We start from the raw sequence: 19,427 nt of genomic DNA, 5'->3' as shown, positions 1-19,427 counted from the left end.
GTAAGGTTTATCACCCAGGTTGGTCTGATACCAGTCCTAATGACTTAAATCAGCTGTGGTGTGAACTTGGCCAACAGCTGTTTGCTTGATGTGGTATTTAGGTAATAGTTTCTACTTCTAAATGTAAATAGCAAGGAGAGCTATGCTGGCCACCTATGATGTGTGCACTCTAAAAAGTACATTTGCATTACTTCACAAAATGACTCCACCTGGGTTTTCACAGCTATTCTTGTACTGTTATTCCAGATGCCCTTAGTTACTCACATGGTAGAAATGTAGACCTTGAAGAGGCTGTTAGAATCCAGTGCAGAGGATTACATTTTTTCTGTTTCAAGGCTTGATTAACTTGCCAGCTACCTTCATTTTGAAACAGAAGGGAAGTGTAGTAAGTCTTTCCAGAGAAGCAAGGCAGTTCTCGCCACCTTTCAGCCTTGGACTGAAAAAAACCTACTCACTCATCTGGCACAGTTAAGTCCACGGTTAAACCTTTTCTGTTCTAATAAAGGTGTGGAGCCTAAGACAGGCATTAGCAGTGTTGTCTGCTGAACTGGGATGCTGTAGCTGTGTTCTGCTTCTACAGAGCTGTTGGGCTGATCTAATCTCTTATGATGATTACTTGTCTCAGGCTCTGTAGTGAGCCTGGACAGTAAAAAGACTGATTAAATTTCCCATTCTCTTAACAAAAGTTGCTTTTGGGGATGCATTTTAGTAACATAAATTGTTGTACTTAAGCATCAATAGTTGTAGTCCTGAAACACTCTTCTGATGTATCCGCGGTAGGCCTTGCCCATTCGTATATGAAGAAACCTGGGTCTTGTGAAAAGGCAAATACTGAGCCTGAGAGAACTCTTGGTCATGAATACCATGCAAGTTAGACACCAGTCATACCTTTGTGACCTCATGATCTGTTGGTATCGTATGGCATCCCAATGATTTAAAATAGCCGTCAACTCTAAATACTTGTTGGTTTTGTTCAGTACTAAGTGATCGCTCTTACTGATCATAGAGCAGTGTGTCTCTAGACCATACTGGGAAGAAATGTTTGTGTGTGCACCCACAGCACTGGGCTGTGTGGAAGTTTTCCTTGGAGTGTTAATGTCCTGTCGATGTTAGTGTGGATGGTGGCTTCTTTAAGTGCAATTACAGTGCAGCATAATTCTCATCATCACCCCAAGTACAGCTGAGTGTCTCAGCAGTTGCACAGAATTCTGTCCTACCACTTGGCAACATGAAAAATGTACAAATGTGGAGCTGTTTCATGATCTGTGGAACTAATAATCTACTTTCTTATCAATTTGTGTTTTCTCTTTACATCTTTATGGAAGCAAGTTGGAAAGATGGTCCTTCTTGGATGCTGACATTAAACTGCATAATCTTCACCTTCTGGTAGAAGGAAGGAGGCCAAAGAAAATGCCTTAAACAGTCCCTCTGATTAATATAGGAATGTTGTGCAGGGATCTGTAATAATTTGAAGTATGACTTAACTGGATTATCAAGCTTTTAACTTTTCTAATGTTTAATTTCATAGTTACTGTGGCTGTGCAGTGGCATGTCATGATTTTCTTTGTGCGTCTACTGAATGGGAAAGAGCCATGCTTCCTCCTGGGCAGCGTGCCCCTGTGCTGCTCCCTGCTGTCTTGCTTTTGCACTGACCCTGACTAGAGAGAGCTGGGTGAATTCTAAATAGTGGGGTGTAAATTTGGTTGTTTGAGCTATCTTGCCAAGAGCAGTGCATCACTGATCACACAAACAGCAAAGCAATGAATTGTGTTAAAGGAGAAGTAATACGTGAATGCCTGAGACTGGTATGTGCTTCAGGACTTTTATTCCCAAAACATGGATGTAGAATGACTTGTCTCACTAGATCATAAACCTTCAATGAGTAGTCTATTGTTTTAGGACTACGGATGCTGAACGTTAAAGTATGCCTTGGTGAAACATTGGGGTTTTCTTTTACATGTCACTTAAATGACAAACACGGAATGGCCCTCAAAGGGGGTATGCACATACTCTTTCAAAGGAGAAGTAATATATTTGATGTTTTTATTTCCGTCACAGTGGAAGGTGGGTAAGTAGACCTTTGTGCCAGGATTAGTGCCTTTTAATTATGACATTACAGGTTTTATTCTGTTAAAGGCAACATCTATCATTGTGATCATTTTGAAGTGCTTCAATAAAGGTGTTGTTGAAAAACATTCTTTTGCATATTCATCTGTAGTAGTACAGCTGCTTTTGTCATTGTTAGAAATATATAGGAAGCCCTTGTTACCAAATTGTAGGAAACATTGTTATACTCAAGCTAAACTAAACATGTCTATGCTAAAATTTAATTTTTTAAATCACCTGTAAGTGGAGCAAACAGGTTGACTCCTTGAAGCACTCTTCTAACAATGAAGAAAGTAGGTGGTATTGCTTCCATGCAGACAAATGCATGCAAATAGTAAATTCAAGAAGTCTTTCCTGGCCTAATTAGGAAACTTCGTGTTTTGAACACTGTCATAAAACGGTGACCTTGAGTATGTGAATGAGGCTAATTCTAAATGAATTTAAATTTAATGGTTTTGTTTAAAAAAAAAAAAAAAAGAAAAATAGTTGAATGCTGTTGCCTGGTTGGTGCTTGGTCAGCACAGTTTGTGTGTTAGAGTGGTTTCTGTGGAAACCAGTAGGAGCGTTAACTGTGTAACTTCGTCATGAGAGAGTGACCGTAAGCCTTGTGCTCAGCAGGGGACAACCTTCTGGGTAGTCAGTCTGTGAAACTCAATCATTTCTGATTGTGGCTTTGGTTTAGATGCTGAAAGCATGTTGTTGGTCTCATTTATATTTCTCTCTGAAAAGACCAACCAGGGAGAAGTTACTAAACCATATTATTCAACAAACAAAGCAAATGTGTGAGTAGAGAAAGAACAAGCTATTGTGGTGTGTGAAGTTTAAAGCTAAACTTGATTCTTACGGGAGTCTGAGTGAAGTAAACTAATAAATTGCTTCTGTATAACTTTGTTAACTTGCGGTGTGGAAAGATATTTCAGTCTTCTCGATAATCAGGAATTTTCCTCATTTTTTGAGTCAAGAATCCCCTTCTTGGTGTGAATAGATAGTATTTCTGGTGTGTAAGGGGGAAAGACATTCAAGGCATGGATTCCACAGATTAAGGAAAGGAACTGAAAGAGCAACTGCAGGCTGATATGTTTCAGCAGGCTAGAGGATTTTAACAGGAACCAGCATACAGAAGTCTTGATGGACTACTGAACTGTGATTTTTTAGGTTTATTTGTTCTGCTGTTTCTGTTGCAATGAATGGAAAACTTAGAGTGAGATCTGATTTCTGGAATAGAAGGTATAAAATACAGGCTGAAGACAAAGCATTAATGTCTGGTTGTCTCCTTATGTATGATAACAAGCTTTAAATATTTTTTTTTCCCTGCATAGGGGTTTTTCATATTATTGCTCTCAAATTGCTTTGTAACAAATCATGCCCTTTCTTGCTAAAAGGATGCAGTGCTAGAGTGAACGCCAGTCCTTAGTTCAGCGATAAAGCAGCCACGCTTACAACCACGGGTACTAGGGATGCTGTTAAGGTTTCTGGGGTCTTGTCTTTATCTCCCTCAGCTGTAGCTTCTTTACTGACTATTCTGTTCTTTTTTGTTCTTTTTGAGGGGTTTTGGTTTTACCAGTACTGCTATCTCCAATGTGCAAGCGGTGTTTGTCAGCTTTTCTATTTATGCAGCTTTCTGAAAGCTCCAGCTGCCTGGGAGCTTGTTCTTTGCTCTCTTACAGTGCCGCCTCAAATGCTGGTGACAGTGTGCTCGCCGCTGCTGGAGTCGTGCCCGGGTCGCTGTTGGAGCGGTTCGGCTGCCGCTTCGGCCCTTGTGCAAAGGGAAGCCCTGCATCCCTCTCCCTGGCTTTCATGGCCCCAGAGCACGGCGTGGCTTCCTCTGGGTGTCTGCCCCCTCTTTCTCGGATGAGGAGGAAAGCTCCACAGAGCTGGTTTGTCGCTGCAGGCCGCAGCGGGGTCTCCTGCTGCTGTCTGTGGGGCAAGCAGGCCGCGGGAGGAGTTAGCGCCACCGGGAATTGATTTACTTGACCTTTACTTGAACGGTTGGGTTTGGGGATTTTTCTCTTGAAAACTAAGGCCTTCGCCTCGTCTCCACGAGGGGCGCCGGGCAGCACCTTGCTGGTTCTCCGCTTCCCCTGAGGGCGCCTGCGCCCGGGCGGGGCCGCTGCCGCCCTGCCCGCGGCCCGCGCCACGACAGCCCCGGCCCCGCTTCGCGCCCCGCCCCGGCCGCTTAAGGCTCGCCGGGGCTCGGCCCTTGAGTGGCGTCGCTGCGCGCCCTATGACCGACGTCTGGTCCCGCTTCCGGATTGGCTCGGCCAATAGGAGCAGGGCAGGGTCAGACCCCCGCCGCCGGTGTTTCCCTTCCGCTGTTAAAGGACACGCGCCGCCGAGGAGAGTGTTGCGGGCTGCCGCGCCGGCGGGGGAGCGGGCGGCCCCTTTAAACTATGCGCGCGGCGCGTGGGCGACCATGCAATGGCGGTCGCTGGTGCTGGGGTTGCTGCTGCTGAGGCTGGGCCTGCAGGCGCTGCTGGCACTGCTCCCCGCGCTGGCGCCCGGCCTCTGCCTGCGCCGCCGCTTCCCCTTCCCCTTCCCGCCGCCGCCCGCCGCCCTCGGCCCGCCCGTTGACGCCGCCGGCCCCGGCTCCTCGCACTGGGGCTCGCTGCTGCGGCGGGGCGGCGGCGGCGGGGCGGTGGGGGGCGACGAGTACGAGCGGCGGTACAGCGGCGCCTTCCCGCCGCAGCTGCGGGCCCGGCTGCGCGACGCCGCCCGCGGCATGTTCGTCTTCGGCTACGACAGCTACATGCAGCACGCCTTCCCGCGGGACGAGCTCGACCCCCTCCACTGCCGTGGCCGCGGCCCCGACCGCCACGACCCGTGAGTTGGCGGGCGGGGCGGGGGCAGGCGGCCCCGGGCGCGGCGGGGCCTGACGCTCGGCTCTTTTCTTCCAGCTCCAACCTGAACATCAACGACGTCTTGGGAAACTACTCGCTGACGCTGATCGACGCGCTGGACACGCTGGCGGTGAGTCCTCGGCGGGGGCAGCGCCGAGGCCGGTGGGTGCTCGCCGGGCCTGCGACGGGCGGGCCTGCGGGCGAGGCGCTGCCTGTGGAGACGCGAGCGCCGCGCCCGGCTGTGCGGGAGGGTCCCGCAGCTGCTGCGTCGCTCCGTCGGCTGCAGTTAACCGGGGCGGGGGGGAGTTATAATCACAGAACGGTTTGGGTGGGAAGGGATCTTTCAAGGCCATTTAATCCAACCCCCCTGCAGTGAGCAGGGACATCTTCAACCACAGCAGGTTGCTCAGAGCCCCCTCCAACCTGACCTGGCATGGTTCTAGGGATGGGGCGTCCACAACCTCTCCCGGCAGCCTGGGCCAGTGTTTCACCACCCTCATCGTGAAACATTTCTTCCTTATATCTAGTCGAAATCTATGTACTTTTAGCTTCAAACCATTACCCCTTGTCCTATCGCTACAGGCCCTGCTAAGTCAGTCTGTCCCCATCTTTCTTCTAAGACCCCTTTAAGTACTGGAGGGCTGTGGTAAGGTCTCCCCGGAGCCTTCTCTTCTTCAGGCTGCACAACTCCAGCTCGCAGTTCAGGAGGTTCGTGTTGGCAGTTGGAAAGGGCAAACTGAACTTTGTAAATGAGTTTAAAGGTACATTAATACAGCAGGGGTGTATTGCCAAAAAGTAATTCTTCTGCTAATTAAACTCTGAAGGCAGTCTCTTAGCAGGATATGGACGTGAAATGAATGTCTGAAAGGCTGAAGTCAGCTGGATGAGCGGTTTTGAGAGATGAGAGACCGCAGATGCTCTTGAACACACACGGGTCTCGCTTCCTCAGTTCTGTTAGACCGGCTGTCGGCATTCATCAGTTGGTTTATTCTCAACCCTGGTGTGGGAAACCAGGAATCAAAGCTTGCTTTTGGGCACAGAGCTTCCTTTAGATGAGCTGTGTAATGCAGGTCTCAGTTGTGGGATGTTGGATTGAGGTGGGAGCATGGTTGTGAGCTGTCACCTTGACAGCTGGCAGTGTGCTGGAATGGACTTTGAAGGAAAGAGTCAAAGGAAAAATGAGGACGTAGTACAATGTTCATTTATTCAATGTTCTCTTGGATATGGGTTTTGCTAGGTTCATCTGCCCTGCTACTGAACACCACCAATATTGGCCCTTGCTCTGAGGTTGAACTTACAATCACAGTAGATCTGATATCTTGAATAGGCTCCATATTTAAAAAAAAAAAAAAAGCTGTGGAGCTGAAGAAGAGGAGTACTTGGTAGAGAAACTTGGTGAGAAATTGAAGGAAGATTGCAACAGAAGGTTTCAGACTGGTGGGAGTTACTCCACAGTGTTTTCCTAGCACCTGCCATGGGACAAGCGCTGTTTAGTCTTTGCATGTTAATGTTGTTAATGCAAAAAGTGCTGTTGTTTAATGCAGGGCTGCTGGTAGAAATAAAGATCCGTTCTTAGCATGAAGATGAGGTGAGATGACACTGTGAGGAACCAATTAAAATTGTGATGAACTGCAGCAATACAAAGTAAAAGGTCTAATGGTTTGTAAGTGGGAGGCTATGAAATCCTTCACTTCTGAGGAGAAGGTGGTGCTGGTTGTATACTAGCTAACAGCTGGATCACAAGCTAGCAGTGTGTTGTACGTGTAGGGAAGGGTAAGAGTATGTGAGGATGTATCAGGAGAGATTTCCAGAAGAGATGGAGGAACTTTTGGAGATATTCCCCATGGCTGAGGTGAGATCTCTTTGGAATACTGCTGTACTCTGGTGTTCAGGAAGGGTGGGTCTGAGCTGGAATCTGCATGGGTTGCTGAGAGATACATCAGGAGGAGAGTTTATCTTGGTCAAGAAGACTGAAAGACCTCTGATGGTTTTGCGTGTCAGAGAGGGCCTGACTGATGTGGAAATCTGTATGAAGAGTGGTGAAAGGAAGAAGGGGAAAAGCTGTAAATCTGCTTCTCACCTGCTAAAATAGACCATCATATGCATTTCTGATAAAATTTGAAGGTAACATGAGAAACAACTCAGTTTATGTTAGTAGTACCAGTAGCATGGTATCATGGAGAACAGCCCCTTCCTTCAACAGCTTATGCATATTTAGAAATGCTCTTACGTTTCATAGTCTCATTTTTGCAGCCAGGGCAGGTTGTTGGCCTTCTGGCATGTGTGCTCAAGGCCCAGCAATGCACAGGATCCATACTGTGTTTCTCCCTTCTTCTGGAGAAGGTGCAAGGACTATATGTGTGATTCAGATTATAAAATGCTTCCCATTGCAACAGTGGAACTGTAGCTCTGTGGTGAGGAGATCCCCGCTGTTTCACTGAACATGGCAGTAAAGAACAGAACTGAAAGCAGGAAGTGAGGAAAACATTGGTTTTAACTGAAACAGCGGTTAGGGATCTGTGCTACATGGCTGATGGTGTGTTGGCTAAACAGTTGCCTTCCTGTCCTCATTCACCAGTGACTCAGTGTCCTGTCCATACTTTTTGAGGCAGTACCTAACTTTTCTTCTCAAATATAAAACTTCTGGTTCTTAGTCTCTTGTGTTTCAGAAGGTGCCATGTGATGAAAGCCTCTTTTTGCTCTTCATCCACCCAGATCTATGTGAATGCTTTCCCATTGGGTCTGGCTATTGGAAAGAGCAGACTGGCTGGTGCATGGTGTTTTGATGGTTAAAGAGCTAGGTAGGTTCCCAGCCTTATCGTGAATTTATACAAATGGGAACCTGTGTTTTCCTTCCACATTCCTGCTTCCTTGGAGCTGGCACTGAATTTACATCTGTCTCTAGATATAGTGGAGATCAATTGCTAAGGTATACCTATAGAAAACTGGCGTGAGGGAACTCCTGGGCATTGCTTGCAGTGTTGAGTCAAAAGCCTGGAAGGTTGGACTCCCCTGGTTAAATAAATGTCAGATCAGACTTCACTGTTCTGCAAGTTGACCTTTTGAGCTAAACTGGTAGTTTAAGCAAAACACTCGCTGTGCTAGATCTTAAGAGTGTTTAGACTCCTGGTCTAAGAGGTGAGCCACAAGGGTGGTGTTGGGGGTGGAAGAGTACATGAGTACATAGATTAGTAAAACAGACAAAAATAAGCTTTGTATATTTCCCTGTTTTAACATACTTCTGAAAAAATGAACTTTTATATGTCAGGAGGATGGGTAGCTTTCTGAAAGTCTTTTTAGCAGGAGCTTGAAGTACTCTGTTCTGTCTCTAGTTAATGTGACTGTTGGTCTAAAATGTGAACTTGCCATTCTCTTCCCTGACCCTTTTCTGAAGCAACAGTTAGACAAAATGGCTTTGTTTTTATGTAAAAGGTAATGGGAAACTCCTCAGAGTTCCAGAAAGCAGTCAAGTTGGTGATTGACACGGTTTCATTTGATAAGGACTCAACGGTCCAAGTTTTTGAGGCAACAATCAGGTATGTCACTCTGAGTTTCTTGTTGTTAAAACAGTAACAAGGTTAAAGGCTTATATGTAGGAGAACCAAAGTAAAATCATTGATAAGGATGTCTTTGGTAGGCTTTATTCCATAATTGTTCTTTGAGTAAGGCTTTTTTTAGCCTTTTATGAAAATATTCCATCCTTTCATAATTCAAACAATTTTAATGAGTCACATGTCACTTGAAGCAGTGATACAATGATAGTCTCAACTGTCTTTGGCTTGCAGATGCCTGCTTTTTTGTTGCTCCTCTTGCAGCAGAGACTCAGGTCTGTGCACAACAAGCCACACTGCTGACAGGTTTTCCTTGTTTCGGTTTTCTTCCATGGACCTTCTGCTTGCTTTCACTTTTGTTTTAGGTGAAAACCAGGCCTGTCTGTCTTGGAGATGAGTTTAAGATATTGTCTGGTTTTAACTGGCTTCATGCTCTGAATGTCTTAAACAGTGTTTATTCAATTGCTGCTTAACTTGGCTAGACTTCCTTTTTTCTGAATATTAAGTTTATATAACAAACTTTATTGTTATATAGTTTGGCAATCTTATTGCTGTTTGCAGCAGAAAAAAGGTGGGGCAAGGAGGTCTTAACTCATAGACTTGGTATGTTGTAAGGAGCTACTGAGTTAGGTAAATTTTGCAGAACCGGATTTTGGGATTACTGTGGGTGACAAGCAACATGACTTGTAGATGTCTTCACTACTGGTGGGGGAGAAAAGCAGATCTCTTTTTGTAGTGCCTGTAAGGTGCACAAGGTAATATTTCTGTAAACATCATACTGGTAAGGGGGTGTGGCTGAAGAACAGGTTTAAAAACTGAAGATTGTTTCCTTTTCCCATAGGGTTTTGGGAAGCCTGCTTTCTGCCCACATAATAATTACAGATACCAAGCAGCCTTTTGGTGATATGACCATTAAGGATTATGACAATGAACTGTTGCATATGGCTCATGATCTAGCAGTGAGACTACTTCCAGCCTTTGAGAACACCAAAACTGGAATTCCATATCCTCGGGTAAGTAAGTGCATCAGCACAGCAGGGAAATAATCTGAAAGTAGTAATTCACCTGTCCTATCGAAAAGTAAGAGTCTGGTAAAGCAGTTGAGGGTGGTGTAACTTCCTTTCAGCATTTTGTTCCATGGGGAAGTTGAGGAGCCTTCACTGAGGAAACTTTTTGTTTCAAGAGCACTGAACAAGGGGAAGCAGTACTTGGATCACCCTTGGAAGAACCTGAATGTTCAGTAGAAATGATGGAAAAAGTGCACTGAAATTTGGAAGGATTAGCAAGTATAAGAGTAACAAAATTAGGATTGCCCACCTTGAACATGATGTTATAAAGTTGGAAGATGAATTTCAGGAGTTCTTCAGGAAAGCTTTTTGACCAGGCGGTGATATGCCGGCTTTCTAACTATATATACATTGCACGCTACGTATTGCAAAAACTAACAAAAAGGCTTTACAATAAATACAAGATTTCAGATGAGGGCACAGCTCTATGAGGTGCAACCTGCTTTCCTGCTATTAGCACTCTCTCTACCTGCTTCACAGGTCAATCTGAAGAAGGGGGTACCTCCAGACAGCAATAATGAAACTTGCACTGCAGGAGCCGGTTCCTTGCTGGTGGAGTTTGGTATCCTTAGCAGGCTGCTGGGCGATTCCACATTTGAATGGGTGGCCAGGAGAGCTGTCAAAGCACTCTGGAGTCTCAGGAGCAATAACACTGGACTGCTAGGTAACCTCCTCTGAGGTGATGCTATATCGACTGGCTCTGTGTTTTAACCTACCTCAGTCTCCTGTAGCAGAATGCCATCATGCTACAGGTTTCTTTCATGTATCATAAACTTTGTCTATCTGATTCTTCTGTAGCTAGTATGTAGTCATACTCTCCTTGTGCACGCTTGGTTTCTGTTGACCCAATAGCTCTAATTTTTGTAAGAAAAATGGAGTATCTGAATGACTTCTTAGGGCACAGGTTTCCAAAGGCAAATTTTTCATGAAACTGGGAAATGAAACCGAAGTTCCTGCGTTTGTATCCCCATTAATAATAATTGGCAGATGGCAGATGACTAAAAGTACTTAAAACAACTGCATACCTGTGCTAGTTCCTTGGATGAACGCACCGTAACACTTTATTTTGATAGTAATCTTTGATCATTGCTCCTTAAGAGTTTTTCAAGATGTAATATTTCTAAGTTCTGGTTCTTGATTATTTTTATATGATGTACTTCACAACTGTAGACTAAACTTCTTGTCTGTTCTGAAAGGAAATGTTGTGAATATTCAAACTGGCCATTGGGTTGGAAAGCAGAGTGGCTTGGGAGCAGGGTCGGATTCATTCTATGAATACCTTCTGAAGTCTTACATCCTCTTTGGAGAAAAGGAAGACTTGGAGATGTTCAATGATGCTTATCGGAACATTCAGAACCACTTAAGAAGAGGGTATGATATTTCATATGAGTATCAATTCCTTAAGGAATGAGCAACAATCTATAGATTGATATCAAGATTGATCTTGATATCAATCAAGATATGAGAGATTGTATAGTGTTTTGTGTCACACTCTAGAAAACCTGTGTTCTCTTTTTTTCTGTAAAAAACAAAATCTTATTTCCGTGGTAGTCATCATGGAAAAAAAAATTTAACGTTCCCTTCACTCCTTAGTCAACTGATCTGAATATCATTATTGGTGCAAAGAATCTAAACTGGTTACTCTCCAAGTTAGTAAATGTTAGGCTGAGAGAAGACTGTAGAACTGCAAAGGAAGTGTATTAAATTGGCTGGTTTAGTACTCGTAAAGACTGATCTTACGTAGCATGATTTTGTTGTTGAGATTCTACTGATGTAACGTAAGGATATGATGTACCTACGTTTAAGAAATAATTTTTCTGAGAGCATGACTGATATTTTGGATCTTTTCAAAATGGCTTTGAGCCTAGCATGACCAATCCGTGGCTCACTCTCTTTGCTGGTGGCAGTGCAGTGAAATGAAACACGCATTGTGTTCTTCTCAAATAGTGAATATTTACATATGCTTATTGTTACTTGGCAGTCGAGAAGCTTGCAATGAAGGTGAAGGTGACCCTCCTTTGTATGTTAATGTAAACATGTTCACAGGACAGCTGATGAACACATGGATTGACTCTTTGCAAGCCTTTTTTCCTGGACTACAGGTAAACTTTAATTCTGTTAAAGACCAAACAACCCCGTTAGAGGGATGTCAGAAAGGCTCATTCTAATCCTAGGCTGTGAATGAGCCTAAGTATCTCTTGAGATGAGCTTCGATCTGCAGGTTGACATCTGGCCGCTCTGATAAGAGAGTCTTAGGGCAGTTCAGCTTCTGCATCAGCATAACAATATTGGAAGGGCTGGCCTCCTCTCTACTAGATTGAGATACTTCCTAACTTTTCTCATTTAGCCTCAGCATTTCTATACTAAGCTGTGAGGCTGAGCTCCACTGAAGCTTTTAGTGTGAAGGAATTAATACATTAGCTTTGTTGTTTGGTTTTGGGGTTTTTTTTTTTCTTCTCTTACAAGGTGAGTGTTTTGTTTTATGGCATGTTCTTATACAGAGTAGAAAGGAATTTGCTGGCTTGCAATATTAAGCATGTATGTTTATGGCTGTTGTTATGCCTAGGTATTGATAGGAGATGTGGAAGATGCTATTTGTCTCCATGCATTTTATTATGCCATATGGAAACGATACGGAGCTCTCCCAGAAAGATACAACTGGCAATTGCAAGCACCGGATGTTCCCTTTTATCCACTGAGGCCAGAGTTAGTGGAGTCCACGTATCTTCTTTATCAGGTACTTGACTTTTCTCGGCTTACAGCTCGTGTTTTGGCAAAAATGTTTTTGTTCAGAAAGTCACTTTTTCTACACCTAGCCTGCTAAAATTTGCTGCCTCTGGATCTGCCTATTCTTATACAGAGGTCTCTGTTTAGGCATTAGATTGTTATGCAGTGTAGGTGCTATGTTGTTTGCTTAAAAAAAAGCGCCTTTTTTTTTTTTTACAAGGCAGACAAAAATTAGACTAAGGAACCTTTTGAAAAAATAGCTGGCAGATTTTTTCGAGATAGAGACTTGTGACTTCTTAATAGAAATTGTTGAAGTAAATGTAATACTTTCCTTGCTATATTGTGAGGCACAGTTTCTGACTGGCAGAAGATACAGTAAACTAAAATAACCTTCCAGCTGCAAGAAAGCTATCGAAGAGTTTGAATTTACTACAAGTTTTATTTGGTTTTGCACTGAGGTAAATGTGAGAAGCTTGCACAGAGTAATTTAAGTCATGTTCCTATAAAGATCAGTTTACTGTAACACACAAGAATCTGATAACTACTGGGCCTTTGTTGTAAGTGTTATTTTTACAAGATTTCAAAATTGCTGACTCTAACTCTTGTCTGTCTTCCTTATTCAGGCCACAAAGAACCCATTTTACCTTCATGTGGGAATGGATATTCTACAGAGTTTAGAAAAATACACAAAAGCAAAGTCAGTCTTCAATGTTCTTTGTTTTTTCTCACTCCTGTATACATACGTTTTATTATATAAGTATTAAATAGAATCCAGTATGCCAAATATAGGTAAACCAGGAAACCCAACCCTCCATGGAAGCCACAAGTAATGATTTATTTGTTGAACAGTTATTTCTTTCTCATCTGGAAATGAAACTATAGTCCAATGACAACTTTACGCCTTCAGAATTTTTTAACTGCCTTTTAAGATGTATTGTTGATGATCAGTTGCTAAAAACTGGTAAAATTAGCAGTGTGTTGTTGTGTTGTTTTTTTTCCTGTGGCTCCTGCAAGAATAATCTAACCTCATGGACCCATGGTGTTTAACTAAACTGGGGGCATGGCCTCTATCTAGATGCTGTCGCATACCAGCTTTCTTCTCAAGGCAGTAGCTATGAATTATGGCTTTTATACTGAAGTTCTTGCAAGACTCAGAGGGAAGATAGCAAATTTTTTATTCAACTGTTGGTGTTTACTGCTTTCTTAGACAAGTCTGTACTAACCACAGGACAATATAAAACAGTGCCATTCTGCAGTTAAGTGGGAATCAGATGCTGTGTAGGGGATTGACTGAAAGAATTGCAAGTGCACTGTGTGACAGCTTGTAGCTTTGTCATTTGTTAAGTATTGTGGGAGGGAAGAGTAGGTAGCTGGGGAAGAAATCTTTGCAGGAGACCAGGCTTCTGGACCTGGGTTTCTCATGTGCTCAGTGTGGGGAAATTACCTGTTTTGTGCAGGGTGCCTGAGAGTATCTTGCTTCTTTGAGAGACTCTTAGTAAATCTGCATGACAGAATAGATCAACCAGTGTCAATAACTATAGTCTCATCAGGATACTGGAAACCAATAATCAGTGCTTACTTGTAAAAGAGGGTTGCTTCATTTTAATTTCACCCCTAGTGACAATTGGAATAGTCTGAAGTTAAGGAATATATAGGCATTGCTTCGGGATTGGAGTTCATGGGAACTAAACCCAAACTAATCTTAAATCTTGCAGGTGTGGCTATGCAACATTACATCATGTTGTAGAGAAGACAAAGGAAGATCGAATGGAGAGCTTTTTTCTCAGTGAAACATGTAAATATTTATACCTGGTATGTATACGTTCTTGATTTCAAAGATACTCTCTGGCGTGTGCTGTGGACAAAAGACAGGGCACAGCGTGGAGGCAGGACATTACTGGTTAGAAACTGTGCTGGGCTCTGGGGAAGCGAAGGCTTTAGGTGTCACAGTGTTATCGGACCGTGCACTCTTCTTGCTTTGACCCCACCCCAATCTTGGAGGTTTGGACAGCTGCCCAAGTGTGGTGTCCTGAACTGGTGCTGGAGAGCTGGCAACTCTTGGGGGGAAGCTAGAAAGGAGAGGGAGCAAGGCTGACGGAAGCCACTGCTGAGCTCTGAGCTAAATTGCTGCTTGTAGCCATCTTGCCTGCCACGCAGCAGCCTCCGATTTCTCCCCATCAGGCTTTGGCAGTCACAGGAGAAAGCATTTGAGCCAACACTGCTTAGGCTACTACTGTTCTCAATCTCCTTTAGTGTAGAAAAACAAATCTGTGACTGAATGGAAACAGTGGATGCCAAACTAGAAATGCCTGCATAGTGCAGCTTAGAAAAATAAGGGCAGTTTAAGTTGTGTGAGAAGCTTTTTCTTTTCCTCTTGCCTTTTAAGTGATAAAATAAATCCCTTGCATTAAAACTGTTTATTTCCGTTTCCTCTAACAAGTGGAAGTTTAGCGCTAAAGTTACCCGTTTAGCGCTAAAAGGTACGCTCTTTGTGTGATCCTTCAAATGCATGAGTGCGTGCTTTTTAACTTCTTGTTGATGGGACATGAAGAATGTTGCACACATACTATAGCTGTCTCTCCCATCTCTTGTTTAGTTGTTTGATGAAGAGAATCCAGTCCATAAATCTGGAAATAAATATATGTTTACTACTGAGGGGCATATTGTGTCGGTGGATGAACGTTTTCGTAACTCGCTGTGGCAAGACATCCTTCCTGGAGAAGAGGACAGCGCAGAAAAAATTAAACCTAATGAATTAAAGGCAGTCAACTTCAGCTCTAATGTAAGGAATACACAGACTGTTCCTGGTATTGTTGCTGGAGAAGGGATGTGTGTTCAGTTGTGTTAGGCAGTAGAAAGAGCCATTTGGAAGTGTTACTTTAGAGCTCTGCAGTGTTTCCTTTATAACTGTCAAATATCTGAGAAGCTGCCTTGTGTAAAACAGTTTCAGTAGTGGAATGAATGGATGAGGATAATGTGAGAGTGGTTATGTTGAAGGTGAAACCTGTGCCCTTTTAAATTTTGCAGCAATTAATTTTTTCTTTGTTAATTTATTTCCGATTATTTGTCTCTTCTCCTTTTCTCCTTTTCTTTGCCCTTAAAATTTTCCCGTGTTGCTGTGATAGAGAAAGAGAAAAGCAGAGGGTCATTTAAACAAAGCTGCTTTTTCCTCAGAACAGTTTTGAGGCATGTAAAGGTGACCTTTCTTAGCTAGGCATCAACTGAGTACAGAGCTATGGATAGAGTGCCTATCGCCAACCAAAACAGATACGTTTTTAATACAGAACAATTTTAAAAAAAAACTCTGCTAGTAGGTTCTAACATGGTTCCTTTCTTCTTCCTCCCCCCAGTCCTCCAGAAAAAGAGCATTATTTAAACATTCACAGTTGTCATAGTGAAGGAAGTCTCAGTTGAATAACAAGCTGCAGTAGTTTGTGTGTATTTGGAAGCTTGCAGCCTGTACTAAGAAAACACTTGCTGTTCATTTATGTGGTTTGTGCTGTAAGTTAGCAAAGAGTGAGAGAGAGTTATGACCAAAAGTGCTGTTGGATGCAATTTTCTGTTCTGGGAGGAAATCTATGGTTACTAATGCTGAAACGATTACAGAGGATGTGGGATTGCCTGGTTTTGTATTTGAGTTCTTAAAAATATTCTTGTTTTGTTAACAGTGTAACAGAGTTCCTGATGAGAGGAGATACTTACTACCATTGAAGAGTAACTACATGAGACAGATTGATCGAATGGTGGGCTTGATCTGAATGGTTCTGCAGAGTAACTTTTATTGTATGTCAGGAGGAGCATGGGATTTGGCTGTAGACATTCCTCTCCTCTTCAGCTACACACCTGCATATGCTGAGTCACTTGGGTATCCCCTGTGCTTGTTAGTTTTCAATTATGGATGTGAAGGGAGATGAAGTTCTCTTAAGAGTTCTGTCTTCTGAACTGTGGTAACTCCATGTGCCACCTGAATTGAGATTTCTTGTTTTAAGACTTCCTATGAAAAATGTTGTTGCAAATGAAGGCTGAATATACTTTAAAAAAAAAAAAAGAAAATTGGCATGTGCCACTTAGCTACCTCTTTGTAGCTTTAGAAAAGGGTCTAGTATTTAATTTGAAATTATCTTGGGATTGGGGAAGGAATGGGAAAGTGCAATTTCTTACACCAAGTTTAATCATTGAATTATTCTGACTAGCAATACACAACCTAAAATACTACTCAGGTAGGAACCCACTGGCAATGGGTTTCGCTGAAACAAAAATGCTCTATCTAGAATAGTATCTTCAAAAGATAACTCCTGATCATATAAAAAGGTATCAGTGTAGTCATAATATCCCTCATACACACAGTTGTATGGTACTGCACATTTGCAAGAGCTTGTAGCTACAGAAACCAGTAATAAAACAAATCAGGTGCCTTTTTTTTAAGGGAGTGAAGGAGGGGGGGAATGGGAAATTTCAAAGCCACTCAGCTTTCCAAGCAGCTAACTTGATAAAGCTTAGCTGAGCAGCAGTTCCAAAAGTTTTGTTGTGTGCCATGTTTCTAGTGCCTTTTTCAGGAGAGATGCTGCTAAGAACTGATGTAACAAGAACAAACTATTTCACATTCCTGACAGCATTAATATGTTAGTGCCTTAAGTTTTCTTCACTAGCAGGAAAAACTGAGCTTGCTTGGGAAGATGGATAAAGTATTTCTGATTAGCTGGTAACAAAGTACAGTAGATCCCAAAGTAACTTAAAAAGTAACTTGCATATGAGATGACTTCTCTTTTTTTAAGATACTGGAAGAATACCGACTTCTGTGCCTGTCCCAAAGAATGTTTCTGGGCTGGACTTACTCTCTGTGTCAGTGCAGTTAGTAAAGGGGCTGCCTCTGTGTCATCCTGCCTCTGTGTCATCCTGGGGATGGAGTTAGTGAGAGGTCGGAGCATGCAGTATGCTGACTTCCCTCTGCCACAAAGAAACTGAGGCCAAAACAACTAATTCTAAATATAAGTTGTTTTTTTTTTTTAGTGGCTCCCCATTGCTTACATGCTTTTTACTTTTGACTACGGTTGAGGTAGTTGAATGTTACTGTTGGGTTAACTATTTTTAAATTAAGGCTCAAATATAAGGACAAACTTGGTCTGCTCTATTTTCACCTTCTTATAACTACATCAGTTTTCATAAACCATATGTTGCAACTCAAAACATTTCTAATAAATATGAAGTTAGTGCTGAAGAGGGTATTGTTTGAATCTTTTAGTATACAGATGCATCTCAGGGACTTCACTGTAGAATCTTCTATCCCATGATAGTTGGATCTTGTATTCAGGCAAAAAAAAAAAAATCCTGTTGTCTTAGTCTTATTGCGTGTGTTTTAAGGGGGGAAGGGTTTAAGGGAGGAGAGGGAAATATGTTAAAATTTCTCAAAACATTGCAATAGAATCTGTTGCCTTGATGTTTGAGGCAGCTGACAATTCCATCTCCTGTAGAATTGGCTTTGCAAACCTATTACCGCAATGTCTTAGTTGCCTATTTCAAAGCAAAAAATAAATTCAAGGTGTTACGATCCAAAGAGGTATTGAGAGAGGTTCAAGGTATAGCTCCTTAACCAGTAAATGTTGTCTGGGCATGCAGGTATGCTTCAGTGTGTAAACAGGTAAAGAAATGCAGGAGGAAACGTCTGGGCTTTGTGAAATGCTGCTACTGGGCCAGATCTTCTAATTGTAGCTCCGAAATGAGAAGCGCCTGGTAGTGCGAAGCCAAACGCAGCATTCCACAACTGGTCCTTCAAAATCACGGTGCAGCAGATGCCAGGACGGTTATTGTCCTAGGTGTCTGCTGCTGGTACCGATTTCTCCTCGACTCGCAGTTCAGCTCTCTGAACGTGCGTTATATACCTTGTAATTGCCTCTCAGTGTTTTGTGCCTTCTGAAGCACCTGAACCCCGGTGAGGATTCCAGCCGAGTGTTATGCACAGAAATCTGTTTCAGAGTTTTCCTCAGAGAATTACGCAACTATAATGAAGTTGCACAACTGTTCTGCCACCGTGCTCTTCCCTCTTGTATATAGTCAGAAATAGTGAGAGGCAGCTGTAGAATGGGAACAGTATGGGCAGGTGTTGCAGCCTTTCAGCCCTTAGTGACTTGGGCTGTTAGTTACAGGGCCAAATAGTACATGGTCAGCTTCTGGTTAGAAGCTGCATTGAGATTTGTGTTGCCAAGGTGATCTGACAGTCATCTTTCCATAGGAACGGTTTTTGTCTACAAGGAGACTGGTGCTGACTACATGGTAAAAGGCTTTGTATTCCTTAAGGAGCCAATTTTTCTTCCTCTCTGTTTTAAAAATGCTTGGACACATTTTTACTCTGTAATTACAGGGCATATATTATGCACTAAAATTAAAACTTTTGTATAAGTCAATGATATCAAAATGAAATTGATAACAGTGCTGGAATAACTTGCTGAAACAGACTTTTGTATTTCCTAGTATAATGTGCAATATCAATTTTTCCTAATTAAAAATGCAATGTATGCTTAACTGTTGTTTTTCCATGAAATATTTAATTGGGGATGGGAAATTTTTAAGAGGACCAAATGCTTTTTCATGAAATGTCCTAAATTTTCAAAACTGAGATTAAATTTTACAAATCTGCATTAAAAAGAAAAAAATGTGTATTTGACCACTTTCATGTGTGTTTTTCTTATAGTGAAGTTCTTGTAAGGCCATCATGAAGCTTGCAAGTGATCCCCCCAACACAGGGAAAAGATTAACTGGAGTGTGTATACCTCATTGTTGCTATTGACCAGACAGGAAAACTTCAGCAGTTGAGGGTGACCTGGGAATAGGGAGGAGTAAAGGAAAACACACCTGAAGTTTGTGTTCAAGCAGATTTGTGGCGCTTAAGTTCACTGTGACTTGGCCCATCTAAAGAGCTCAAGACCTCTGAGAATTTGGTAACAAAAGTCCCCGATCAGTGTTCTTGTTCTGTTGTAGGTGTCTGCGGCAGTTTTGTTGTCTGTGAAGAATGTAAGTCTCCGACTGTGTGCCACAAAGAGGGTAGGCTTTTTTTTTTGAGCCAGCCTTAGTCATGAGCTGTCACTTGCTAAGAGGATTGCTGTCTGTTACTGACCTAAGTGCTGCCGTTCTCTAATACCACT

The 19,427-nt window shown here is 42.8% G+C and overlaps 1 protein-coding gene across 1 annotated transcript; it reads left to right on the top strand.

Moving 5' to 3' along the window:
* Window positions 1–4,519: 4,519 nt before the first annotated feature.
* On the top strand, window positions 4,520–16,617 carry EDEM1 (ER degradation enhancing alpha-mannosidase like protein 1; the record flags this gene model as incomplete). Its single annotated transcript, XM_082004538.1, has 12 exons — window positions 4,520–4,926; window positions 5,001–5,073; window positions 8,376–8,479; window positions 9,336–9,507; window positions 10,042–10,225; window positions 10,758–10,932; window positions 11,543–11,663; window positions 12,128–12,298; window positions 12,912–12,985; window positions 14,004–14,100; window positions 14,885–15,070; window positions 15,957–16,617. 12 exons carry the CDS (start codon window positions 4,520–4,522, stop codon window positions 16,044–16,046), a joined length of 1,854 nt encoding a protein of 617 aa, XP_081860664.1. The 3' UTR covers window positions 16,047–16,617.
* Window positions 16,618–19,427: the final 2,810 nt, after the last annotated feature.

This window comes from Phaethon aethereus (assembly GCF_964289735.1).
Source record: "Phaethon aethereus genome assembly, chromosome: 11".
In the NCBI taxonomy this organism is placed as follows: Eukaryota; Metazoa; Chordata; class Aves; order Phaethontiformes; family Phaethontidae; genus Phaethon; species Phaethon aethereus.
Note: the sequence above shows the minus strand (reverse complement) of the source record. Positions and strands in the feature narration are given on the sequence as shown.